This window comes from Schistocerca cancellata, chromosome 8 (genome assembly GCF_023864275.1).
Source record: "Schistocerca cancellata isolate TAMUIC-IGC-003103 chromosome 8, iqSchCanc2.1, whole genome shotgun sequence".
NCBI lineage: Eukaryota > Metazoa > Arthropoda > Insecta > Orthoptera > Acrididae > Schistocerca > Schistocerca cancellata.
Window position 1 is genome coordinate 205,432,179 of NC_064633.1, and position 24,483 is coordinate 205,456,661.

Sequence of the window (24,483 nt, forward strand, 5' to 3'; positions counted from 1 at the left end):
CACTGCTTCCCTTTCATGTCCCCCGACTCTTATAACTGCCATCTGGTTTCTGTACAAATTGTAAATAGCTTTTCGCTCCTTGTATTTTACCTCTGCCACCTTCAGAATTTGAAAGAGAGTATTACACTCAACATTGTCAAAAGCTTTCTGTATGTCTACAGATGCTAGAAACGTAAGTTTGCCTTTCCTTAATCTGGCATCTAAGATAAGTCGTAGGGTCAGTATTGCCTCACTTGTTCCGATATTTCTACGGAATCCAAACTGATCTTCCCCGAGGTCGGCTTTTACTACACTCCTGGAAATGGAAAAAAGAACACATTGACACCGGTGTGTCAGACCCACCATACTTGCTCCGGACACTGCGAGAGGGCTGTACAAGCAATGATCACACGTACGGCACAGCGGACACACCAGGAACCGCGGTGTTGGCCGTCGAATGGCGCTAGCTGCGCAGCATTTGTGCACCGCCGCCGTCAGTGTCAGCCAGTTTGCCGTGGCATACGGAGCTCCATCGCAGTCTTTAACACTGGTAGCATGCCGCGACAGCGTGGACGTGAACCGTATGTGCAGTTGACGGACTTTGAGCGAGGGCATAGTGGGCATGCGGGAGGCCGGGTGGACGTACCGCCGAATTGCTCAACACGTGGGGCGTGAGGTCTCCACAGTACATCGATGTTGTCGCCAGTGGTCGGCGGAAGGTGCACGTGCCCGTCGACCTGGGACCGGACCGCAGCGACGCACGGATGTACGCCAAGGCCGTAGGATCCTACGCAGTGCCGTAGGGGACCGCACCGCCACTTCCCAGCAAATTAGGGACACTGTTGCTCCTGGGGTATCGGCGACGACCAATCGCAACCGTCTCCATGAAGCTGGGCTACGGTTCCGCACACCGTTAGGCCGTCTTCCGCTCACGCCCCAACATCGTGCAGCCCGCCTCCAGTGGTGTCGCGACAGGCGTGAATGGAGGGACGAATGGAGACGTGTCGTCTTCAGCGATGAGAGTCGCTCCTGCCTTGGTGCCAATGATGGTCGTATGCGTGTTTGGCGCCGTGCAGGTGAGCGCCACAATCAGGACCGCATACGACCGAGGCACACAGGGCCAACACCCGCATCATGGTGTGGGGAGCGATCTCCTACACTGGCCGTACACCACTGGTGATCGTCGAGGGGACACTGAATAGTGCACGGTACATCCAAACCGTCATCGAACCCATCGTTCTACCATTCCTAGACCGGCAAGGGAACTTGCTGTTCCAACAGGACAATGCACGTCCGCATGTATCCCGTGCCACCCAACGTGCTCTAGAAGGTGTAAGTCAACTACCCTGGCCAGCAAGATCTCCGGATCTGTCCCCCATTGAGCATGTTTGGGACTGGATGAAGCGTCGTCTCACGCGGTCTGCACGTCCAGCACGAACGCTGGTCCAACTGAGGCGCCAGGTGGAAATGGCATGGCAAGCCGTTCCACAGGACTACATCCAGCATCTCTACGATCGTCTCCATGGGAGAATAGCAGCCTGCATTGCTGCGAAAGGTGGATATACACTGTACTAGTGCCGACATTGTGCATGCTCTGTTGCCTGTGTCTATGTGCCTGTGGTTCTGTCAGTGTGATCATGTGATGTATCTGACCCCAGGAATGTGTCAATAAAGTTTCCCCTTCCTGGGACAATGAATTCACGGTGTTCTTATTTCAATTTCCAGGAGTGTAGTTTTTCCATTCGTCTGTAACGAATTCGCGTTGCTGTGATTAATAGCAGCTTACTCTGAATGTAGAAAAAATGTAAGTCAGTGCAGATGAGTAGGAAAAAGCTCATAATTTTCGGTTACTGCATTAGCAGTGTCCTGCTTGATAGTCACGCCTTAAATATTTGGGCATAACATTGGAGAGGGGTTTGAAGTGGAACGAGCATGTGAGGATTGTGGCAGGGCAGATGAATAATCAACTTCGTATTATTGGGAGAATTTTGGGAAAGTGTAATTCATCTCTTAAGGATACCGTATGCATAACTCTAGAGCGACCCATTCCCGACTACTTCTCAAATGTTTGGGATCGGTACAAGGTCGGATTAAAGGAAGATATGAAGCAATTCAGAAGTGGGCTGCCAGATTTATTACCGGTAGGTTTGAACAGCACGCAAGTGTTACGGAAATGCTTCTGGAATTCAAATGGAAATCTCTGGTGGTAAAGATGACGTTCTTTTCGAGAAACACCATTGAGAAAATTTAGAGAATTGGCCTTTGAAGTGACTGCAGAACGATTATACAGTCACCAACATAAATTTACGATAAGAATCACAAAGATACGAGCAATTAGGGGTCATTCGGTGGAGTGTAGACAGTCGTTTCTCCCTCGCTCTTTTTGGGAGTGGAACAGAAAAGGAAATGACTAGTGCCGGTACAGGGTACCCTCCACCATGCACCATACGGTGGCTTGCGGTTTATGCATGTAGACATAGATGTAGATGGACAGAGAGAAATGGAGAAAGGAGATGGACAGAGAAAGGGGAAGAAGGAGATGGACTAATAAGAGACTGGAATAAAATCATACATGGGCAATGACAGATACTCAGTTGGTAATCAATATAACACCAACAAACTTGCCTCGTTGAATACACTGGTCCTCGTCAGATCGCTGAAGTTAAGCGACGTCGGATATGACCAGCACTTGGCTGGGTAACTGCCTGGTTACGCTACCTACTGTTGGCTGCTTTCCCTTTGCTTTTACAGAAAAGAGAAGGAGGGGTGGTTGTGCAAATCCCTGTATCAACAGTCTTTGCGCCAATGTTTTGGATTAAATTCCAAGCACCTCCGCAGTGTGTCATAAAGTGAGAGCATGTGACACTATTGATGGCGATCCATTCGACGGAGACGCTATGCTCGTCACCCCCTTGGTGCTATTTGAGAGGAGTAGGCTATGTGCCGGCATTGGGTCTCACCCTCTCCCTTGTCTCATCCAACACAAACACGATGCTACACTACACTGCGCACTCACACTCAATGCTGTCACCTATATTTCCCACATAGGCATAAACGCACAACTCTTGCACTTCATGAAAGAAAGGTGCAGGTGTGCAGAAAGGATAGGAAAATCTGTTTCAATTAAACAGCTGAACCCACACATCAGGGTCTCACACTCATTTATCTCATGTTTATATCTTTAGTTAATTCTAATCTTTTTCCCACAGCTTCACATGCATATGTGTTTCACACATACCTGTATATCGAACACACCTACGCCTCCTCTTCTTCCTCCTCCTCTCTGGGTCTACCTCTTTCTCCCTCTGTCTGTCCATCTCATCCTCACTCTGTCTGTTCACCTCATTCTCCTAACTCTATCTCTGTCTGCTCTTTCCCACACTCTCTGTCTCTTCATCTCCTCCTCCCCTCACTGTGTCCATTCCCTCCTCTACCCATCTTCACCTGTCTCCAGCCATACTCATCTGCACATGTAGCTGCTGCAATACAGTTCAATAAAGCAGGTTGATACTACTCCCAAATTAAAATTTGTATGAATTCCTAAGGGACAAAACTGCTGAGGTCATCAGTCCCTAGACTTACACACTACTTAAATTAACTTATGTTAAGAACAACACACACACACACACCCAAGCCCGAGGGAGGACTCGAACCTCCAGCGGGAGGGGCTGCACAATCCATGAGTGGCACCTCAAACCGCACGGCCACACCACATGGCATATACTACTCCCACAACTGCCTTGCCATGAAAGGTAGCCTACATGCCAGGGTCCAGAAAACTGTTTACTACCCATGACATGTAGGTTGCCCTTAAAAAAAGGTTTATTTAACTGGACAATACTATACCCACACAATATGCCTAACATGCAGTGCAGCCTGTACGTCAGGGGTAGGAGAAAATGTTTTTGCCCTATCTCCTTCCCCCCCTCCCCCCCAATTGAAGTTATGAGGCTATAAACGCCACAATGCTGCTACTCGTGAGGTCTGCTGTTTCTCTACCAAATTTGGTTAATATCGATCCAGGTATTTAGGAGGAGATGTAGGACGTACTCATGTACACACATAGACTCTGTGAAATGGATAATGGAAACTGTAGCTTGCTCAGAGTTATTTCTTCTTTTTCATAGCCTTTATCTCATATCTTAATGATGCCAGCATGTTAATCTATGGATTCGATAATGTTAATAGTTGAGGGTTTCCATTTGTGAATCCCATCACCATCGTACCCCCCTGGGATGGAATTTGTGTATCCATCTGTTATGATTCATTTATCCCATGTGAAAATGTGCAAACGTTCTAGTAATGTTTGCAAATCATGTAACCAAGGTATTCCATGGGTACCAGTCCAGTATTCAGCTAGTTCGATATGCGAAATTGCCTAAAAACCTCATCTGAGCTGGTCAGCACACCAGCTTTCATCATTAATCTGCCAGGTGAATCCGACCTGGCTTTGGCACACTTCCCCAAAACCCAGAAGCAGTTTGCTGACGTGTGCAGCTATCTGGGTGAGTCTGTACAGAGAGATATATATAATGAAAATGAGACAGATCGAAAAAAGTAACTAAACTTTTTATTATTCAAAAGTAACTGTTAATACATTTATCCCAATGTAAGACAAGATGTAAATGCCTTCACTCAAAAATGTTTGCAGTTGCCTACAGAAAAAATATTGTATGCAGGTGTGCACCTCTTTGCCCAAAGCAAACCAATGCCACAAATGTCCTTCTATAGGGCTCTAAAAACATGGAAACCACACCATGAGAGTTTGGAACCGCATGGAGGATGTGTAAGGGCTACCCACTGAAACTTCTGCAGCACACCCCAAACAATCTTGGCAACATGTTGGCTACCAGCATGGTTCTTTAGGCCACCACGAACATTTTTTCACGAGAGTATTGACTGTCGTGTCTCACGGTGGAAATGAATTAACAAGTAGGCCGATTACTTGCGAAATAATCAACAGTTTACCTACTTTTTCCATCTGCCGCATTTTCATTTTACTGCCTCTTATAAAAGTACCCAATTCTTAATTTGGCTGTGATTAATGTAATGGTTTCTGTAAGAATCAATGTTGTTCTAAATTTTTAGATGTGACCTTCAAAGCCACAAAGTCGTAAATTTGACAATAGATGTATTTTATCGTAAAATCATTACCCTGAACTTTCTGTTCTCCTATTTGGTTAAGTATTGAATCTTTCTCGAAACTGTAAAATTTCGTCCAGAATAAGCAAATGTATTGTAGATTGATACCCATTAGAAATAAGACAGCAGACAGAAATTACAGCGTCAAGTTGCAACCATATATTAATGAAGTTCTGCCAAATTTCAGGATAATAAGTGTAAGATAGTTTAGTTTAGAAATGTGGTACTGGCAAGTTCAGAGGAAAAAGGCTACGAGCAGTTGCAGTAAAGAATTTAGGAGACGTTAATTTTTTAAACAGAGACTCAAAATTTCGTAACTGTATTATAGAAACTGTCCTCTAATAGAAAAAAATAGTATTACAATAGAATCCCAACTGTGAAGATTAACTGAGATACTTGTGCTGATGTTGTTGTTATGGTCCTCTGTCCAGAGGCTGGTTTGATGCAACTCTCCATGCTACCCTATCCTGAGCAAGCTTCTTCATCTCCCAGTACCTACTACAACCTACATCCTTCTGAATCTGCTTAGTGTATTCATCTCTTGGTCTCCCTCTACGATTTTTACCTTCCACGCTGCCCTCCAATACTAAATTGGTGATTCCTTGATGCCTCAGAACATGTCCTACCAACCTATCACTTCTTTTAGTCAACTTGTGCCACAAATTTCTCTTCTCTCTAATTCTATTCAGTACCTCCTCATTAGTTATGTGATCTCCCCATCTAATCTTCAGCATTCTTCTGTAGCGCCACATTTCGAAAGCTTCTATTCTCTTCTTGTCCAAACTATTTATCGTCCCTGTTTCACTTCCATACATGGCTACACTCCATACTTCCAGAAATGACTTCCTGGCACTTAAATCTATACTCGATGTTAACAAATTTCTCTTCTTCACAAACCCTTTCCTTGCCATTGCTAGTCTACATTTTATATCTTCTCTACTTCGACCATCATTAGTTATTTTGCTCCCCAAATAGCAAAACTCATTTACTACTTTAAGTGTCTCATTTCCTAATCTAATTACCTCAGCATCACCCGAGTTAACTCGACTACATTCCATTATCCTCGTTTTCCTTTTGTTGGTGTTCATCTTATATCCTCCTTTCAAAACACTGCCCCATCCATCAACTGCTCTTCTAGGTCTTTTGCAGTGTCTGACAGAATTACGATGTCATCGGCGAACCTCAAAGTTTTTATTTCTTCTCCATGGATTTTAATTCCTACTCCAAATTTTTTTTGGTTATTCAATTTGTATATACACATTGAATAACATAGGGGATAGGCTATAACCCTGTCGTACTCCTTTCCTAACCACTGCTTCCCTTTCATGCCCCTCGACCCTTATAACTGCCATCTGGTTTCTGTACAAATTGTAAATAGCCTTTCGCTCCCTGTATTTTACCAATGCCACCTTCAGAATTTGAAAGAGAGTATTACACTCAACATTGTCAAAAGCTGTCTCTAAGTCTACAAATGCTAGAAACGTAGATTTGTCTTCCCTTAATCTAAGATGAGTCGTAGGGTCAGTATTGCCTCACGTGTTCCAACATTTCTACGGAATACAAACTGATCTTCCCCGATGTCGGCTTCTACCAGTTTCTCCATTCGTCTGTAAGGAATTCGTGTTTGTGCTGATAGGTGGTGCTTTTTCAGCAGACAGTTTGGCGCTTTAGAGGTGCGAAGTCGAGTGTTCCAAATAACGTCCACAACGAGTGATAAAAGCAGCACCATTATGGGTAGAGGGATTAGTCTGCAGTAATCAGTCGTTGTAGGCAGTCCTTGCCGGAGGCTGCAAGACGGACAGACTGTGGTAAGTGAATGTCAAACAGTCACTTTGCCTCATAGTTGGGGAGTGCGAGATCCATAAGACTGCACTTGGAAAAAAGCTTATGATTCGCGAGCGAGGCTGTATCAGTATTACGTTTCCATTTTATGGATTTGAACTTTCGCGTTGAGTTTATTAAAATCTTAAGGGACAAAATGGTGTTACTACTTGCAGCTTTCCAGTGTTGGCGACTTTGTATGTGCCACCTGTATCAAAAAACCGCCAGCCGAGTGGAACATTGGATTTCCACTTTTGGGATGAGCAAAGTTATCATTGGTTATACAGGCCAATGTCTGATACGAATTTAAGGTAATTAAATAGAATTTTCGAATCTGAACAATGCCAGATGAACAGGACAGATTAACACCTGAATTAGGTTTTACTTTGTTGTGTAGTTGATCAAAACAACTTGCAACATACAGACGTTTTATAACAGAGCCGGGAAAAGGAGTGCCAAACTGCACATGAGTCGGAGGCATGTGCTGTGAACGGGTCGAGTCTCGTCCAATCTCGGCTTTGCGCTATCCTTCCCGGAAGTGTACGGTAGGGCGCGACACTTGATTTAACATTGTGGTGCCGTACTTATCGGTCGACGCAACTCTCTTCAGTTCACCAGAATCATGGTGACGCTGCATCACAGACAGGAACGCCTCGATGGTGTACTCAACGACGTACCTGGGTACACGAATGGAAAAACGTCATTTTTTCGGATGAATCCAGGTTCTGTTTACAGCATCATGATGGTCGCATACGTGTTTGGCGACATCGCGGTCAATGCACATTGGAAGCGTGTATTCGTCATCGCCATACTGGCGTACCACCCGGCGTGATGGTATGGGGTGTCATTGGCTACACGTCTCGGTCACCTCTTGTTCGCATTGACGGCACTTTGAACAGTGGACGTTACATTTCGGATGTGTTACGACCTGTGGATCTACCCTTCATTCGATCCCTACGACACCCTACATTTCAGCGGGATAATGCACGACCGCATGTTGCAGGTCCTGTACGGGCCTTTCTGGATACAGAAAATGTTCGACTGCTGCCCTGGCCAGCACATTCTGCAGATCTATCACCAACTGAAAACGTCTGGTCAATGGTGGCCGATGAAACTGGCTCGTCACAATACGCCAGTCACTATTCTTGATGAACTGTGGTATCGTGTTGAAGCTGCATGGGCAGCTGTACCTGTACACGCCATCCAAGCTCTGTTTGACTCAATACTCAGGCGTATCAAGGACGTTATTACGGCCAGAGGTGGGTGTTCTGGGTACTGATTTCTACATCTACATCTACATCTACATCCATACTCCGCAAGCCACCTGACGGTGTGTGGCGGAGGGTACCCTGAGTACCTCTATCGGTTCTCCCTTCTATTCCAGTCTCGTATTGTTCGTGGAAAAAAGGATTGTCGGTATGCCTCTGTGTGGGCTCTAATCTCTCTGATTTTATCCTCATGGTCTCTTCGCGAGATATACGTGGGAGGGAGCAATATACTGCTTGACTCTTCGGTGAAGGTATGTTCTCGAAACTTTGACAAAAGCCCGTACCGAGCTACTGAGCGTCTCTCCTGCAGAGTCTTCCACTGGAGTTTATCTATCATCTCTCAGGATCTATGCACCTGAATTCGACTGGTAGTGACAGTGTAGGGAGGCTGTTAAGGTTTTTGTGTTGGTAACGCCACGTAGTGCTCTGTATGACAATCGATGACTGCGCTGTGTGCAGTCTGTGGCTGGTTGGACACATTGTTGGAATATTCGTTTGTGTAGCGTTGGATAGTTCGATGTGAACAGCGTGTAATGTTGGGCAGTTGGAGCTGAGCCGCCAGGAGTGGTGGATGTAGGGAGAGAGATGCCAGAACTTTCAGAGGTTACTATGAGCGGACGATCTGGACGTGTGTCCGTCAGAAAAACGAAATTTGTAAGACTGGATATCATGAACTGAGATATATATATATATATATATATATATATATATATATATATATATATATATATATATATAAGACTTTTGAACACTATTAAGGTAAATACATTGTTTGTTCTCTATCAAAATCTTTCATTTGCTAACTATGCCGATCAGTAGTTAGTGTCTTCAGAGTTAGAAACTTTTATTTAGCTGGCAGTATTGGCGCTTGCTGAATTGCAGTAGTTTCGAGTAACGAAGATTTTTGTGAGGTAAGTGATTCATGAAAGGTATAGGTTATTGTTAGTCAGGGCCATTCTTTTGTAGGTATTATTGAAAGTCAGATTGCGTTGCGCTAAATATATTGTGTGTCGGTTTAGTGATGATCAGAATAAGTAAAGAGAGAACTGTCTGAGTACGTTCAGTCTTGCTCAGCTGTTTGAAAATCAAATAATGCAAGACTTTTTTCCAGCACTGTCATCCTTTACATACAAAGAGGAAATTACAACAGCACTAATTTAAAGTGACATACCCGTCTATGAAATGGTGTGAAACGAAAGTACTTGCATCAAATTCTGAGTCACACAGGATATTATAGAAAAAATTTTGCTACTTTATATACAAAGGATGAAAATTATAGGACAAACACAAACGTCTGAAAGTATACGATAAATGACGCAAAAATGTTCCAGTAAACATTTGTGCATGAACACGCCCGTGGCGGCATACTTGCGATTGTGTGATTATGAGCCCTAAATGGTTCAAATGGCTCTGAGCACTATGGGACTTAACATCTGAGGTCATCAGTCCCCAAGAACGTAGAATTACTTAAAACTAACCAACCTAAGGACATCACACACATCCATGCCCGAGGCAGGATTCGAACCTGCGACCGTAGCAGTCGCGCGGTTCCGGACTGAAGCGCCTAGGTCCGCTCGGCCACCGCGGCCGTCTATGAGCCCCAGTTGACTTCAGTATGAAATATAGCCCTAGTTGCCACAAATTTATTTGATATGTAAACCATTCTGTCAAGTTCCATCTAATTGGACTCAAATTTCGACTATGACAATATTTGTTACTGAAGTCAGCGGTGATTTGTAACAACACATCTGCAATTCTCTCGCAAATGTATGGTTTTTGGGCACGTTCACAAGAACGTTTTTCCTTCTGTTATTGTACACTTTCATCCGTGTGAGTTTTCTGTGGAAATTATTAAATGGTTCAAATAGCTCTGAGCACTATGGGACTTAACTTCTGAGGTCATCAGTCCCCTAGACTTAGAACTATTAAACCTAACTAACCTAAGGACATCACAGACATCCATGCTCGAGGCAGGATTCGAATCTGTAGCGCCTAGAACCGCTCGGCCACCCCGGCCGGCGGAAATTATTAGGGCTGGGCAAACGATACTCCGCTTCGAACATCCTCAGGATATCTCGATACATCACAGAGTTCGATACTGTATCGAACCTGCTAGACTAACAACGAGAACTCTGGATTAACTACATGAAGAGGCTGTAGCTCCGCTTAAAATATGGCAGTTTCTGAAAAAAAGGAGTGACATTATATCATACTACTCCACAGTGTTCGAACAAATAAGCAATAAGAGCTCCTGTACAGTACGTATGAATATGAAGGATGGACCAAAAGTCACGAAGGAGCTATAACTCTGAATATCTTATTTATATATTCTTTTCTTCTTTCTTTTGTTTCAGATTCTGACGGGGGTTATTCACAACTGCAGAGCGGGGCAAATAAAAGTGGCCTGTAGAACAGAGTACAAGGGTACAAAAGAACACAGCAGAGGGAAGGAAATACAGTAATAGCCTGACTAAAGCAGATGTAGAGAGTGACCACCACTCATCTCTTTGGACTTTTGGACCCTGATCAGCAAATTGCTGTAAGTGGATCGAAACTGGACTGCTGGGATTCGTGCAGTCTCATCCGAAATGTTCTGCTGCAGTTCTTCAAGACTGCGAGGTTTGCTGCGATACGCCTTAGACTTTAGGGCTCCCCCCACCTGCACAGTGACAGATAAGGTAACCTGGGTAGCCAGCTAGGGCCGCAATCAGACTGACCTCTGCTAACAACCCTGTCAGCCATCCAGATTGTGTAAATGAGCTCCAAGGTTCGGTCGGCTGTATGGGCAGCTGTTGGAAGTAACTGTAGGCATTTTCCTCCGCCATTAATGCCGCCACAAATGAATACAAAATGTCCAAGCCACTTTTATTTGCCTCATCCTGTATAAACCCTCTGTGACTCCGTGATTTTTCGCTCACCTGGTGTAAACAGTAATTGTGATTTCTACATTAAGGACGTAATTGTTATCCATCGAAAAATATTATTTGACTATGAACACAGCAAAATATTTGATTTGGTAATTAGGGACTACGATGATTTATCACGTTGGTTGCAAATTATCATTCCAGTTCCTTTTTTACATATTAGGATAATTTCTAACATAGAATTAAGCGTTCATATGAAGTAAGGACGAAAATTAATCAAGATTTAAATTCATACTAAACAAAGTAGATCAGTATAAACTGTCCATAACTGCTATAGTGGAAACAAATAACAGTGGGAAGTCTAGTCGAGAAAATAGTACTAACAAATAGCACCATACTGCCGGACAAGCGTAAAGGGCTCTGACGCAATGTACTCGAGCAGTTAGCTAATTACGAAGCACGCTGCATACGAATTTTACACGTTGCGCCTCTCTCAGCATGCCTCCCCCCCCCCCCCCCCCCCGCCCCCGCCCCCGCCCACCAAGCAGGATCTTGCGAGGCTTGGGGATTAAACCGACAGAGGCACCAAGTGGACAGCGTGTACAAGGCGTTACACCTACAACACGCATTTTCTCCAAACGGAAGTAACCTAAGAAGCATCCCACTCTGCGCATGCGCGAAACCTACTCCTCCCTGCTCTTCTCAAACAGCTAAATATTTATAACATCGAAGAATATACATGTTATTGTTGCTCGTTTCACCCGTAGCAATTTAAGCTGTACTTTAGGTTTCTACCTAACCACATCCTCTGGTGTAGCAACATATTCGGAAATGAACAGCCACATATATGTGACAAAGGAATTTTACTGCAGCTGGTTTCAGTCTCAGCGATTTATTTATTTATTTATTTAACCTGATCAGATTAGGGCCATCAGGCCCTATCTTACATCGGACCAGTGTTCGACACATGCGGCATTTCACACATCACATCAGAGTTACATAATGACAATAGTTTAAATAAGAAAATTAGATTACTCTAGTGACAATATGAATGAAGAGTAATGACTAAGACCTAATAAAGTAAATGCTGGCAGTATTTTTACAACAGGTGCTATACACACAAATCATGATAAAAGCAATAATAATAACACTAAAAAAATCAAATAACAATGATAAACATGAGAAAAACTGGCAATAGTAATGAAGATTTGTGCAGATGTACATTAATATCTTGGTGAGTAACGTAGATGTTTACTAGTATAGCGAGTTTTCGGAAAAGGAGATCTGTCCGCAGCTCGTGGTCGTGCGGTAGCGTTCTCGCTTCCCACGCCCGGGTTCCCGGGTTCGATTCCCGGCGGGGTCAGGGATTTTCTCTGCCTCGTGATGACTGGGTGTTGTGTGCTGTCCTTAGGTTAGTTAGGTTTAAGTAGTTCTAAGATCTAGGGCACTCATGACCATAGATGTTAAGTTCCATAGTGCTCAGAGCCATTTGAAGGGAGATCTCAGAAGGGGGAAAGAGGGAAGTAATGAGGTGGAGTGCATTCGTGTACAGAAGAAGACATTACTGTTGCTTAAGTAGATACGTCATTAACCGTTTTTTGAAGCCGGACATGTTTTTAAGTTCTCTAACATAACGAGGGAGATTATTCCAGAGTCTGGTTCCGGCTACTGTAAAGGACGTGGAGAAGGTGACTGAGCGATGCAGTGGAACAGAGAGGATTTTATTATGATGGGAACGTGTGTTTCTGTCATGTTGTTCCGACATAAGCGTTAAGGACGAGGAGAGATATGAGGGACAGTGTTGTCCTCTTAGGTTCCTGCCTAACCACAACCCGGGAAATTACCACATACTTGCAAATATTTATATACAGGGTGGTACATTGACAGTGACCGGGCCAAATATCTCACAAAATAAGCATCAAACGAAAAAACTACAAAGAACGAAACTCGTCTAGCTTGAAGGGGGAAACCAGATGGCGCTATGGTTGGCCCGCTAGATATGCGCTGCCATAGGTTAAACAGATATCAATTGCGTTTTTTTAAACAGGAACTCCCATTTTTTTTTATTACACATTCGTGTAGTGCGTAAAGCAATATGAATGTTTTATTTGGACCACTTTTTTCGCTTTGTGATAGATGGCGCTGTAAAAGTCACAAACGTATAAGTACGTGGTATCACGTAACATTCCTCCAGTGCGGACGGTATTTGCTTCGTCATACATTACCCGTGTTAAAATGGGCCGTTTCCCAATTGCGGAAAACGTCGATATCGTGTTGATTTATGGCTATTGTGGTCAAAATTCCCAACGGGTGTGTGCTATGTATGCTGCTCGGTATTCTGGACGACATCATCCAAGTGACCGGCCCGTTCGCCGGATGGTTACGTTATTTAAGGAAACAGGAAGTGTTCAGCCACATGTGAAACGTCAGTCACGACCTGCAACAAATGATGATGCCAAGTAGGTGTTTTATCTGTTGTCGCGGCTAATCCGCACATCAGTAGCAGACAAATTGCGCGAGAATCGGGAATCTCGAAAACGTCGGTGTTGAGAATGCTACATCAACATAGATTGCACCTGTACCATATTTCTATGCACCAGGAATTGCATGGCGACGACTTTGAACGTCGTGTACAGTTGTGCCGCTGGGCACAAGAGAAAGATTTTTTGCACGCGTTCTATTTAGCGACGAAGCGTCATTCACCAACAGCGCTAACGTAAACTGGCATAATATGCATTATTGGGCAACGGAAAATCCATTAGCTGCGACAAGTGGAACATCATCGACCTTGGCGGGTTAATGTATGGTGCGGCATTATGGGAGGAAGGATAATTGGCCCCATTTTATCGATGGCAATCTAAATGGTGCAAAGTATGCTGATTTCCTACGTAATGTTCTACCAATGTTACTACAAGATGTTTCACTGCAAGACAGAAAGGCGATGTACTTCCAACATGATGGATGTTCGGCACACAGCTCGCGTACGGTTGAAGCGGTCTTGAATACGATATTTCATGACAGGTGGATTGGTCGTCGAAGCACCCATGGCCCGCACGTTCACCGGATCTGACGCCCCAGATTCTTTCTGTGGGGAAAGTTGAAGGATATTTGCTATCATGATCCACCGACAACGTCTGACAACATGCGTCAGCGCATTGTCAATGCATGTGCGAACATTACGGAAGGCGAACTACTCGCTGTTGAGAGGAATGTCGTTACACGTATTGCCAAATACATTGAGGTTGACGGACATCATTTTGAGCATTTATTGCACTAATGTGGTATTTACAGGTAATTACGCTGTAACAGCATGCGATCTCAGAAATGATAAGTTCACAAAGGTACATGTACTTCCAACATGATGGATGTGCGAAACATAGCTCGATTGCGGTTAAAGCGGTATGGAATAGCATATTTCACGACAGGTGGATTGGTCGTCGAAGCACCATACCATGGCCAGCACGTTCACCGGATCTGACGTCCCCGGATTTCTTTCTATGGGGAAAGTTGAAGGATATTTGCCATCGTGATCCACCGACAACGCCTGACAACATGAGTCAGCGCATTGTCAATGCATTATTCTAAGTTACCTGCGTAACCAGTCAATTATAACTGGGACATTTCCTGACTGAAATCCGGATCTGACGTCCCCGGATTTCTTTCTATGGGGAAAGTTGAAGGATATTTGCCATCGTGATCCACCGACAACGCCTGACAACATGAGTCAGCGCATTGTCAATGCATTATTCTAAGTTACCTGCGTAACCAGTCAATTATAACTGGGACATTTCCTGACTGCCTAAAAAAAATGCAGATGTTAAGCCTCTATTCAAGATACCATCAAACTACAGACCGATTTCACTTTTGCGAGCATTCTCAAAAATTTTAGAAAAAGTAATGTACAGGCAGCTTCTCAACCATCTGACCACAAATAACTTATTTTCAAGAACACAGTTTGGATTTATGAAGGGTTCTGATATCGAGAAGGCTATTTACACCTACAGTGAAAATTTACTTAATTCATTAAATAACAAATTACAAGCAGCAGGTATTTTCTGTGATCTGTCAAAGGCATTTGATTGTGTGAAACACAACATCCTTTTAAATAAATTAGAATTCTATGGTGTCACGGGCAGTGCTGCAAAATGGTTCAAGTCATACCTAGCTAACAGGAAACAAAGGGTGTCAGTACAAGGGACTAGTGAATTAAGTCATCAGTCATCATCAGAATGGGAAGAAATTACCTTGTGGTGTCCCACAAGGATCCATCTTAGGGCCATTGCTTTTTCTTGTGTACATACATGATCTCTCATCAGTTACACTGCCAGAAGCAGAGTTCGTTTTGTTTGCAGATGACACAAGTATTGAAATAAATAGTATGTCGAGTGTAGTTCTAGAAAGATCTGCTAATGATATTTTCATGGATATTAATAAATGGTTTAAAGCCAACTCATTGACATTGAACTTTGAAAAGACTCACTACTTGCAATTCAGAACCTGTAAGATGTTTCCACCCAGCATATGCATAAAGTATGAAGAAGAGCAGATAGAAGAGGTTGACAGTCTTAAATTCCTGGAATTACAACTTGATAATAAATTCAGTTGGGCGGAGCACACCACAGAACTGCAGAAACGCCTTAACAAATCTGTATTTGCAATTCGAGTGTTAGCAGACATAGGCGACATAAAATTGAAAATGCTTGCATACTTTGCCTACTTTTATTCCATAATGTCATATGGTATTATACACTCCTGGAAATGGAAAAAAGAACACATTGACACCGGTGTGTCAGACCCACCATACTTGCTCCGGACACTGCGAGAGGGCTGTACAAGCAATGATCACACGCACGGCACAGCGGACACACCAGGAACCGCGGTGTTGGCCGTCGAATGGCGCTAGCTGCGCAGCATTTGTGCACCGCCGCCGTCAGTGTCAGCCAGTTTGCCGTGGCATACGGAGCTCCATCGCAGTCTTTAACACTGCTAGCATGCCGCGACAGCGTGGACGTGAACCGTATGTGCAGTTGACGGACTTTGAGCGAGGGCGTATAGTGGGCATGCGGGAGGCCGGGTGGACGTACCGCCGAATTGCTCAACACGTGGGGCGTGAGGTCTCCACAGTACATCGATGTTGTCGCCAGTGGTCGGCGAAAGGTGCACGTGCCCGTCGACCTGGGACCGGACCGCAGCGACGCACGGATGCACGCCAAGACCGTAGGATCCTACGCAGTGCCGTAGGGGACCGCACTGCCACTTCCCAGCAAATTAGGGACACTGTTGCTCCTGGGGTATCGGCGAGGACCATTCGCAACCGTCTCCATGAAGCTGGGCTACGGTCCCGCACACCGTTAGGCCGTCTTCCGCTCACGCCCCAACATCGTGCAGCCCGCCTCCAGTGGTGTCGCGACAGACGCGAATGGAGGGACGAATGGAGACGTGTCGTCTTCAGCGATGAGAGTCGCTTCTGCCTTGGTGCCAATGATGGTCGTATGCGTGTTTGGCGCCGTGCAGGTGAGCGCCACAATCAGGACTGCATACGACCGAGGCACACAGGGCCAACACCCGGCATCATGGTGTGGGGAGCGATCTCCTACACTGGCCGTACACCACTGGTGATCGTCGAGGGGACACTGAATAGTGCACGGTACATCCAAACCGTCATCGAACCCATCGTTCTACCATTCCTAGACCGGCAAGGGAACTTGCTGTTCCAACAGGACAATGCACGTCCGCATGTATCCCGTGCCACCCAACGTGCTCTAGAAGGTGTAAGTCAACTACCCTGGCCAGCAAGATCTCCGCATCTGTCCCCCATTGAGCATGCTTGGGACTGGATGAAGCGTCGTCTCACGCGGTCTGCACGTCCAGCACGAACGCTGGTCCAACTGAGGCGCCAGGTGGAAATGGCATGGCAAGCCGTTCCACAGGACTACATCCAGCATCTCTACGATCGTCTCCATGGGAGAATAGCAGCCTGCATTGCTGCGAAAGGTGGATATACACTGTACTAGTGCCGACATTGTGCATGCTCTGTTGCCTGTGTCTATGTGCCTGTGGTTCTGTCAGTGTGATCATGTGATGTATCTGACCCCAGGAATGTGTCAATAAAGTTTCCCCTTCCTGGGACAATGAATTCACGGTGTTCTTATTTCAATTTCCAGGAGTGTATTTTGGGGTAACTCTTCAAGTCAAACAAAAGTTTTCAGAGTCCAAAAGCGTGTAATGCGTATTATTTGTGGAGTAAATTCACGGACGTCATGTAGAAACCTCTTCAACGAACTGGGTATACTAACCACTGTTTCTCAGTATATTTACTCCTTAAAGAAATTTGTCCTAAATAACATATATCTCTTTTTCGAACAAACAGCTCAGTTCATACATAAATACCAGGAACAAAAATGATCTGCGCGAAGATTTAAAAGCAATTACTTTAGTTCAAAAAGGGGTCCACTACTCAGGAACACTCATCTTTAATAATTTGCCAGCAAACATAAAAAACTTAGTTACAAATAAAGATCAATTTAAAAGGAGACTGAAAGGCTTACTAGTGGCCAACTCCTTCTACTCCATTGACGAATTTTTTAATAGAAACAAATGATGTATTGTATATATTCATACTATTAGTATTGTTATTTCAGCTAAAAAAAAAAATTGACATGTTCCACATCCACGAGGATCTCCTCAGCATGGATGTATGGAACGAAAAACTAATCTAATGTAATCTAATCTGTGCGAAGATTACGGAAGGCGAACTACTCGCTGTTGAGAGGAATGTCGTTTCACGTATTGCCAAATGCATTGAGGTTGACGGACATCATTTTGAGGATTTATTGCATTAATGTGGTATTTACAGGTAATTACGCGTTAACAACATGCGTTCTCAGAAATGATAAGTTCACAAAGGTACATGTACAACATTGGAACAACCGAAATAAAATGTTCAAACGTGCCTACGTTCTGTATTTTAACTTGAAAATCCTACCTGTTACCAACTGTTCGTCTAAAATTGGGGGCCATATGTTTGTGACTATTACAGCGCCATCTATCACAAAGCGAAAAAAGTGGTCCAACTAATACATTCATATTTCTTTACGTACTACACGAATATGTAAGAAAAATGGGAGTTCCTATTTAAAAAAAATACGCAGTTGAGATCCATTTGACCAATGGCAGCGCCATCTAGCGGGCCAACCATAGCGCCATCTGGTTTCCCCCTTCAAGCTATACAGGTTTCGTTCTTTGTAGTTTTTTCGTTTGACGCTTATTTCGTGAGATATTTGGCCCGGTCACTATAAATGGACAACCCTATATATATATATATATATATATATATATATATATATATATATATATATATATATATATCACTTTTCCTTTTCTAATCAGGCAGAAATACAAAGAGCAACGAATATTGCAGAATATAGGACTCAACACATTTTTTCCTTGGCCAATTTTGTTTGAAAAAATGACGAGTTTATTGTGGGGCATCGCAGATTATTCCGCCTTCAGCACCTATAGTTTCATGGAGTTCCGATGGGCGGCGGTGCTATACGTAGTCTTCAAAATGGTCTTTGTGACGGAGGTGCGCTCCAAACAGCGAGATATCACTGACTTTCTTTTGGGGGAAAACCAGAGCGTGGCAGATATTCATAGGCTCATTCGAGGTGATCGACGGATCACAAACACCTCACTGCACAACTGGAAGTATCTGTTGGTAGTGCGGGCACACTCGTCCACCAGTTGGGGTACTCAAAGGTGTGTGTATACTGGGCACCCGCCGCCCAACAAAAGACTATAAAGAGCAGCGAAGGACCACCTGTGCCGAATTGCTTGCGCGTTAAGAGGCTCATCGTGCCAATTTCTTGTCGAACGTCGTCACAGGCGAGGAAAGATGGGTTCATCACTTGGAGCCGGAAACAAAACGGCAATCCATGGAGTGGCGCCTCACCACCTCAACCACTTGTCCTCCCGGATAGCTGAGTGGTCAGCGTGACGGATTGCCTTCACACGGGCCCGGTTTCGATTCCCGGCTGGGTCGGAGATTTTCTCCGCTCGTGGACTGGGTGTTGTACTGTCTCCATCATCAATTCATCCCCATCAGTAAATTCAAAGCGACGGTCTTCTCGGACTGAAGATGTTATTCTGTTTGACGTCCTCCCTCCCAATGATCAACTGGGAAGTGTACTGCGCTACCCTCAGAACATTGAAGAAATGACTTCAGCGCGTTCGTCGCTATGAAAATGCTGACGAACTTCTCCTTCTCAATGACAACGTAAGGCATCACACAAGTCTGTGCACCCGAGAGGAGCTCAGAAACCTTCTTTCTACCGGGTCATCAAAAAGTCAGTATAAATTTGAAAACTGAATAAATCACGGAATAATGTAGATAGAGAGGTACAAATTGACATGGGTTTTATTAGAACCAAAAAAAATACAAAAGCTCAAAAAATGTCCGACAGATGGCGCTTCATCTGATCAGAATAACAATAATTAGCATAACAAAGTAAGACAAAGCAAAGATGATATTCTTTACAGGAAATGCTCAATATGTCCACCAACATTCCTCAACAATAGCTGTAGTCGAGGAATAATGTTGTGAACAGCACTGTAAAGCGTGTCCGGAGTTATGGTGAGGCATTGGCGTCGGATGTTGTCTTTCAGCATCCCTAGAGATGTCGGTCGATCACGATACACTTGCGACTTCAGGTAACCCCAAAGCCAATAATCGCACGGACTGAGGTCTGGGGACCTGTGAGGCCAAGCATGACGAAAGTGGCGGCTGAGCACACGATCATCACCAAACGAAGCGCGCAAGAGATCTTTCACGCGTCTAGCAAATATCGGGTGGAGCGCCATCCTGCATAAACATCGTACGTTCCAGCAGGTGTTTATCAGTCAGGCTGGGGATGATGCGATTCTGTAACATATCGACGTATATCTCATCCGTCACGGTAGAAGTTTTGCTGTCCTGCGCCATTTGTAGGACATTTTGTGAGCTTTGTTTCTTTTTTTGCGTTCTAATAAAACCCCATGTCATTCCAAGCATGCGTGTCAATTTTTACCTCTCTATCTACATTATTCCGTGGTTTATTAAGTTTTCAAATTTATACTGCCTTTTTGATCACCCGGTACATTTATATTTACAACTACATCTACGTGATTACTCTGCTATTCACAATAAAGTGCGTGGCAGAGGGTTCAATGAACCACCTTCAAAGCTGTCTCTCTACCGTTCCACTCTCGAACGGCACGCGGGAAAAACGAGCGCTTCAATTTTTCTGTGTGAGTCCTGTTTTCTATTATTTTATCGTGATAATCATTTCTCCCTATGTAGGTGGGTGCCAACAGAATGTTTTCGGAATCGGAGGAGAAAACTGGAATTGAAATTTCATGAGAAGATCCCGTCGCAACGAAAAACGCCTTTGTTTTAATGATTTCCACTCCAATTCACGTATCATGTCTGTGACACTATCTCCCCTATTTCGCGATAATACAAAACGAGCTGCCCTTCTTTGTACTTTTCCGATGTCATCCGTCAGTCCCACCTGATGCGGATCCCACACCGCACAGTAATACTCCAGAATAGGGCGGACAAGCGTGTTGTAAGCAGTCTCTTTTGGAGACCTGTTGTATCTTCTAAGTGTTCTTCCAATGAATCGCAGTCTTTGGTTTGCTCTACTCACAATATTACCTATTTGATCGTTCCAATTTAGGTTATTTGTAACTGTAATCCCTAAGTATTTAGCTGAATTTACAGCCTTCAGATTTGTATGACTTACCGCTTAATCGAAATTTGGCTGATTTCTTTTAGTACTCATGTCAATATCTTCACACTCTTCTTTATTCAGAGTCACTTTTCGCGCCATACAGATATCTTTTCTAAATCATTTTGCAAGTCGTTTTGATCATCTGATGACTTTACAAGACGATAAATGACAGCATCATCTGCAAACAATCTAAGACGGCTCCTCAGATTGTCTCCTAAGTCGTTAACATAGATCGGGAACAACAGTGGGCCTATAACACTTCATTGGGGAACGCCGGATATTACCTCTGTTTTACTCGATGACTTTCCGTCTATTACTACGAACTGTGACCTTTCTTGACAGGAAAGGACTCTTCTTCCTCGTTCATCCTGCAGCCCAGATCTCGGATCTTCCGACTCCCATCTGTTTGATCCTATGAAGGATGCTCTCTGTGGGAAGCAGTGCGTGCGTGTTGAGGAGGTTGCCGATGCAGCAAAACGCTGGCTCCCACTTCGACCAATAGAGTGGTACCATGCTGGTATAAAGGGCCTTTCGGTAAGGTGACGTAAGGGCGTCGCCCTGTACGAAGGTTATGCTGAAATATATGGTTCTGTAGCGAAAAGAGTGTGCTATCGACAGCTACGATGCCACCGCGTAGGTGCCCGTTCTTAGGTTGGCACTACCAGAGCGGAAGATCTTCGCTGACGACAGCGCCCTCTAGCCGGCGCTGTGCAGCTCTACGAGCGCCGCTCCAGATTCACCCCATTTTGATAACGAGCAGACGACCAACCAACATCGTTTCATTTTCATAGTGGGCGAGCCACTACAGATTTTGCCTGTGTAACTTATGTTAGCTTTGTACATCCGGCTTCACACCTACGTGCTCCTCAGTACAAAGTTATGTATTCACGTTTGTTATTGTGTTGAGATATAGTAAAACCACTTTTACTTTACTGCAGTACCGAGAGTTCTACCTCACCTGCTCCTCCTAGCTTCCCACATTCGGCCTATCCTCTAAATTACAGGAGCAGACCCACGCGTCGTCTTCCAGGCGGGATACAAAAAAGAGTGGAGAATAATATTGTGTATTGGAATCCTGAATAAAACCAACCTGCTTTCACAGAAAACTGTGTCGCATTACTTATTGATCGCCATTCGTATTACAGTAATAAGTAAGTCCCGGAATATGTTGAGAACGCTAAGATGAATAAAAAAGTATTAGTTCTTAGTGAGCCACAAACATAGGGAACTACTTCCTTCAGCACTGTAATCAACTAAGTTACCCATTACACCACTTCTCAATGATATGAGTTTACATTGCCGATGCGTCATTAACAGACATTTTACGAAAAGGATGACATGTTTTTGATAAATCTTCAATATGCCGTTAGCTTGAAACCGTAAACTGCGAGCTGTATTAAAAACTAAGTCCCGGAATATGTTGAGAACGCTAAGATGAATAAAAAAGTATTAGTTCTTAGTGAGCCACAAACATATTAGATACAGGCTCCCAGGTAGATGCCGTTTTCCTTGACTTCCTGAAGGCGTTCGATACAGCTCCGCACTGTCACCTGATAAACAAAGTAAGAACCTACGGAATATCAGACCAACTGTGTGGCTGGATTGAAGAGTTTTTAGCAAACAGAACACAGCATGTTGTTCTCAATGGAGAGACGCATACAGACGTTAAAGTAATCTATGGCGTGCCACAGGGGAATGTTATGGGACCATTTCTTTTCACAATATATATAAATGATCTAGTAGATAGTGTCGGAAGTTCCATACGGCTTTTCGCGGATGATGCTGTAGTATACAGAGAAGTTGCAACATTAGAAAGTTGCAGCGAAATGCAGGAAGATCTGCAGCGGATAGGCACTTGGTGCAGGGAGTGGCAACTGACCCTTAACATAGACAAATGCGATGTATTGCGAATACATAGAAAGAAGGATCCTTTATTGTATGATTATATGATAGCAGAACAAACACTGGTAGCAGTTACTTCTGTAAAATATCTGGGAGTATGCGTACGGAACGATTTGAAGTGGAATGATCATATAAAATTAATTAATGGTAACGCGGGTGCCAAGTTGAGATTCATTGGGAGGGTCCTTAGAAGATGTAGTCCATCAACAAAGGAGGTGGCTTACAAAACACTCGTTCGACCTACACTTGAGTATTGCTCATCAGTGTGGGATCCGTACCAGGTCGGGTTGACAGAGGAGATAGAGAAGATCCAAAGAAGAGCGGCGCGTTTCGTCACAGGTTTATTTGTAACCGTGATAGCGTTACGGAAATGTTTAGAAAACTCAAGTCGCAGACTCTGCAAGAGAGGCGCCCTGCATCGCGGTGTAGCTTGCTGTCCAGGTTTCGAGAGGGTGCGTTTCTGGATGAGGTATCGAACATATTGCTTCCCCCTACTTATACCTGCCGAGGAGATCACGAATGCCGGAGGCTTTCCGGCAGTCGTTCTTCCCGCGAACCATACGCGACTGAAACAGGAAAGGGAGGCAGTGACATAGGCAGGTAAAGTGCCCTCCGCCACACACCGTTGGGTTGCTTGCGGAGTATAAATGTAGATGTAGATGAAAGAAATATGGCGTCTACCGCATCGAGTCACTTCCCTTTGGAGCAGACAGGTGTCATTTCTTGAACATCTTCAATGGGCATGTTAGGACGTAACGTCGGGGACACGTGGCCACAGGGTGCAGGAGAAGGCCTGCTTAGTGTACAAAGCGCGCATGCCGCGACACTCACGCAGGCGTGGGCGGTGCCAGCGAGGGCTGCCACGGCGGCGGCGATGAAGGCGACGGTGGCTCCGGTAGCTGCCATGGCGGTCCGGCGGCACAACTGGCTCTGAGCGGAGCGCACCTCGCCGGACCGCTCTTGTAGTCCAGCGCATCCGGACGCTCGCGTGCGACCAGATGCTATCAATGGCCCCGTCACAGCTGCCCAAGGCCGACACCGTATTCTGCCGTCCGCTACATTCACATTCATTTTGCATAGTCACGAATGAACACAGAGCCCACGGTCTTTGCTAGCTGCCCGACAGTGGTGCGGCCCCAGTCTCATTCTCGAACCACTACATATGCTCCGTTATTCTGGGGAGGCTCACAATTGGTTACTTCTCTCTCACCCTGCCCCCCCTCTCTTCCCGTAAATATACACTCATGCTCATAAATTAAGGATAATTGCTGAATGTGGTGCCACACAACGTGGCACTACACAAAACTGGAGCTAACAGCAGAGGCACATAGAGTACACACACAACACAGATCTGTAACTCCACGATATTGCTGATACGTTGAAAAAACCGTCCCGAAACACATATGCTACTAAACGAAACAGTTTCCTGCGCATGTACCCCGACATCAATACGGGATATGATCGCCATACACACGTACACAGGCCGCGGAATGGGTTCGCATACTCTGGATCAGGTGGTCGAGCAGCTGCTGGGGTATAGCCTCCCATTCTTGCACCAGTCCCTGTCGGAGTTTCTGAAGTGTCGTAGGTGTTTGAAGACGTGCAGCGATATGTAGACCGAGAGCATCCCAAACTTGTTCGATGTGGCTTAGGACTGGAGAACAGGTAGACCACTCCATTCGTCTGATATCTTCTGTTTCAAGGTACTCCTACACGATGGCAGCTCGGTGGGGCCGT

General features: G+C 44.7%; 1 protein-coding gene across 1 annotated transcript in view; it reads right to left on the reverse strand.

Moving 5' to 3' along the window:
• LOC126094744 (uncharacterized) overlaps positions 1-23,685 on the reverse strand; it is a 143,045-nt gene extending 119,360 nt beyond the window's left edge. The window contains exon 1 of the mRNA XM_049909295.1: positions 23,578-23,685. Coding sequence (XP_049765252.1) covers positions 23,578-23,652 — 75 coding nt within the window. The 5' untranslated portion in view covers positions 23,653-23,685. The remainder of the gene's footprint in view (positions 1-23,577) is intronic.
• Between the last annotated feature and the right edge of the window lie 798 nt (positions 23,686-24,483).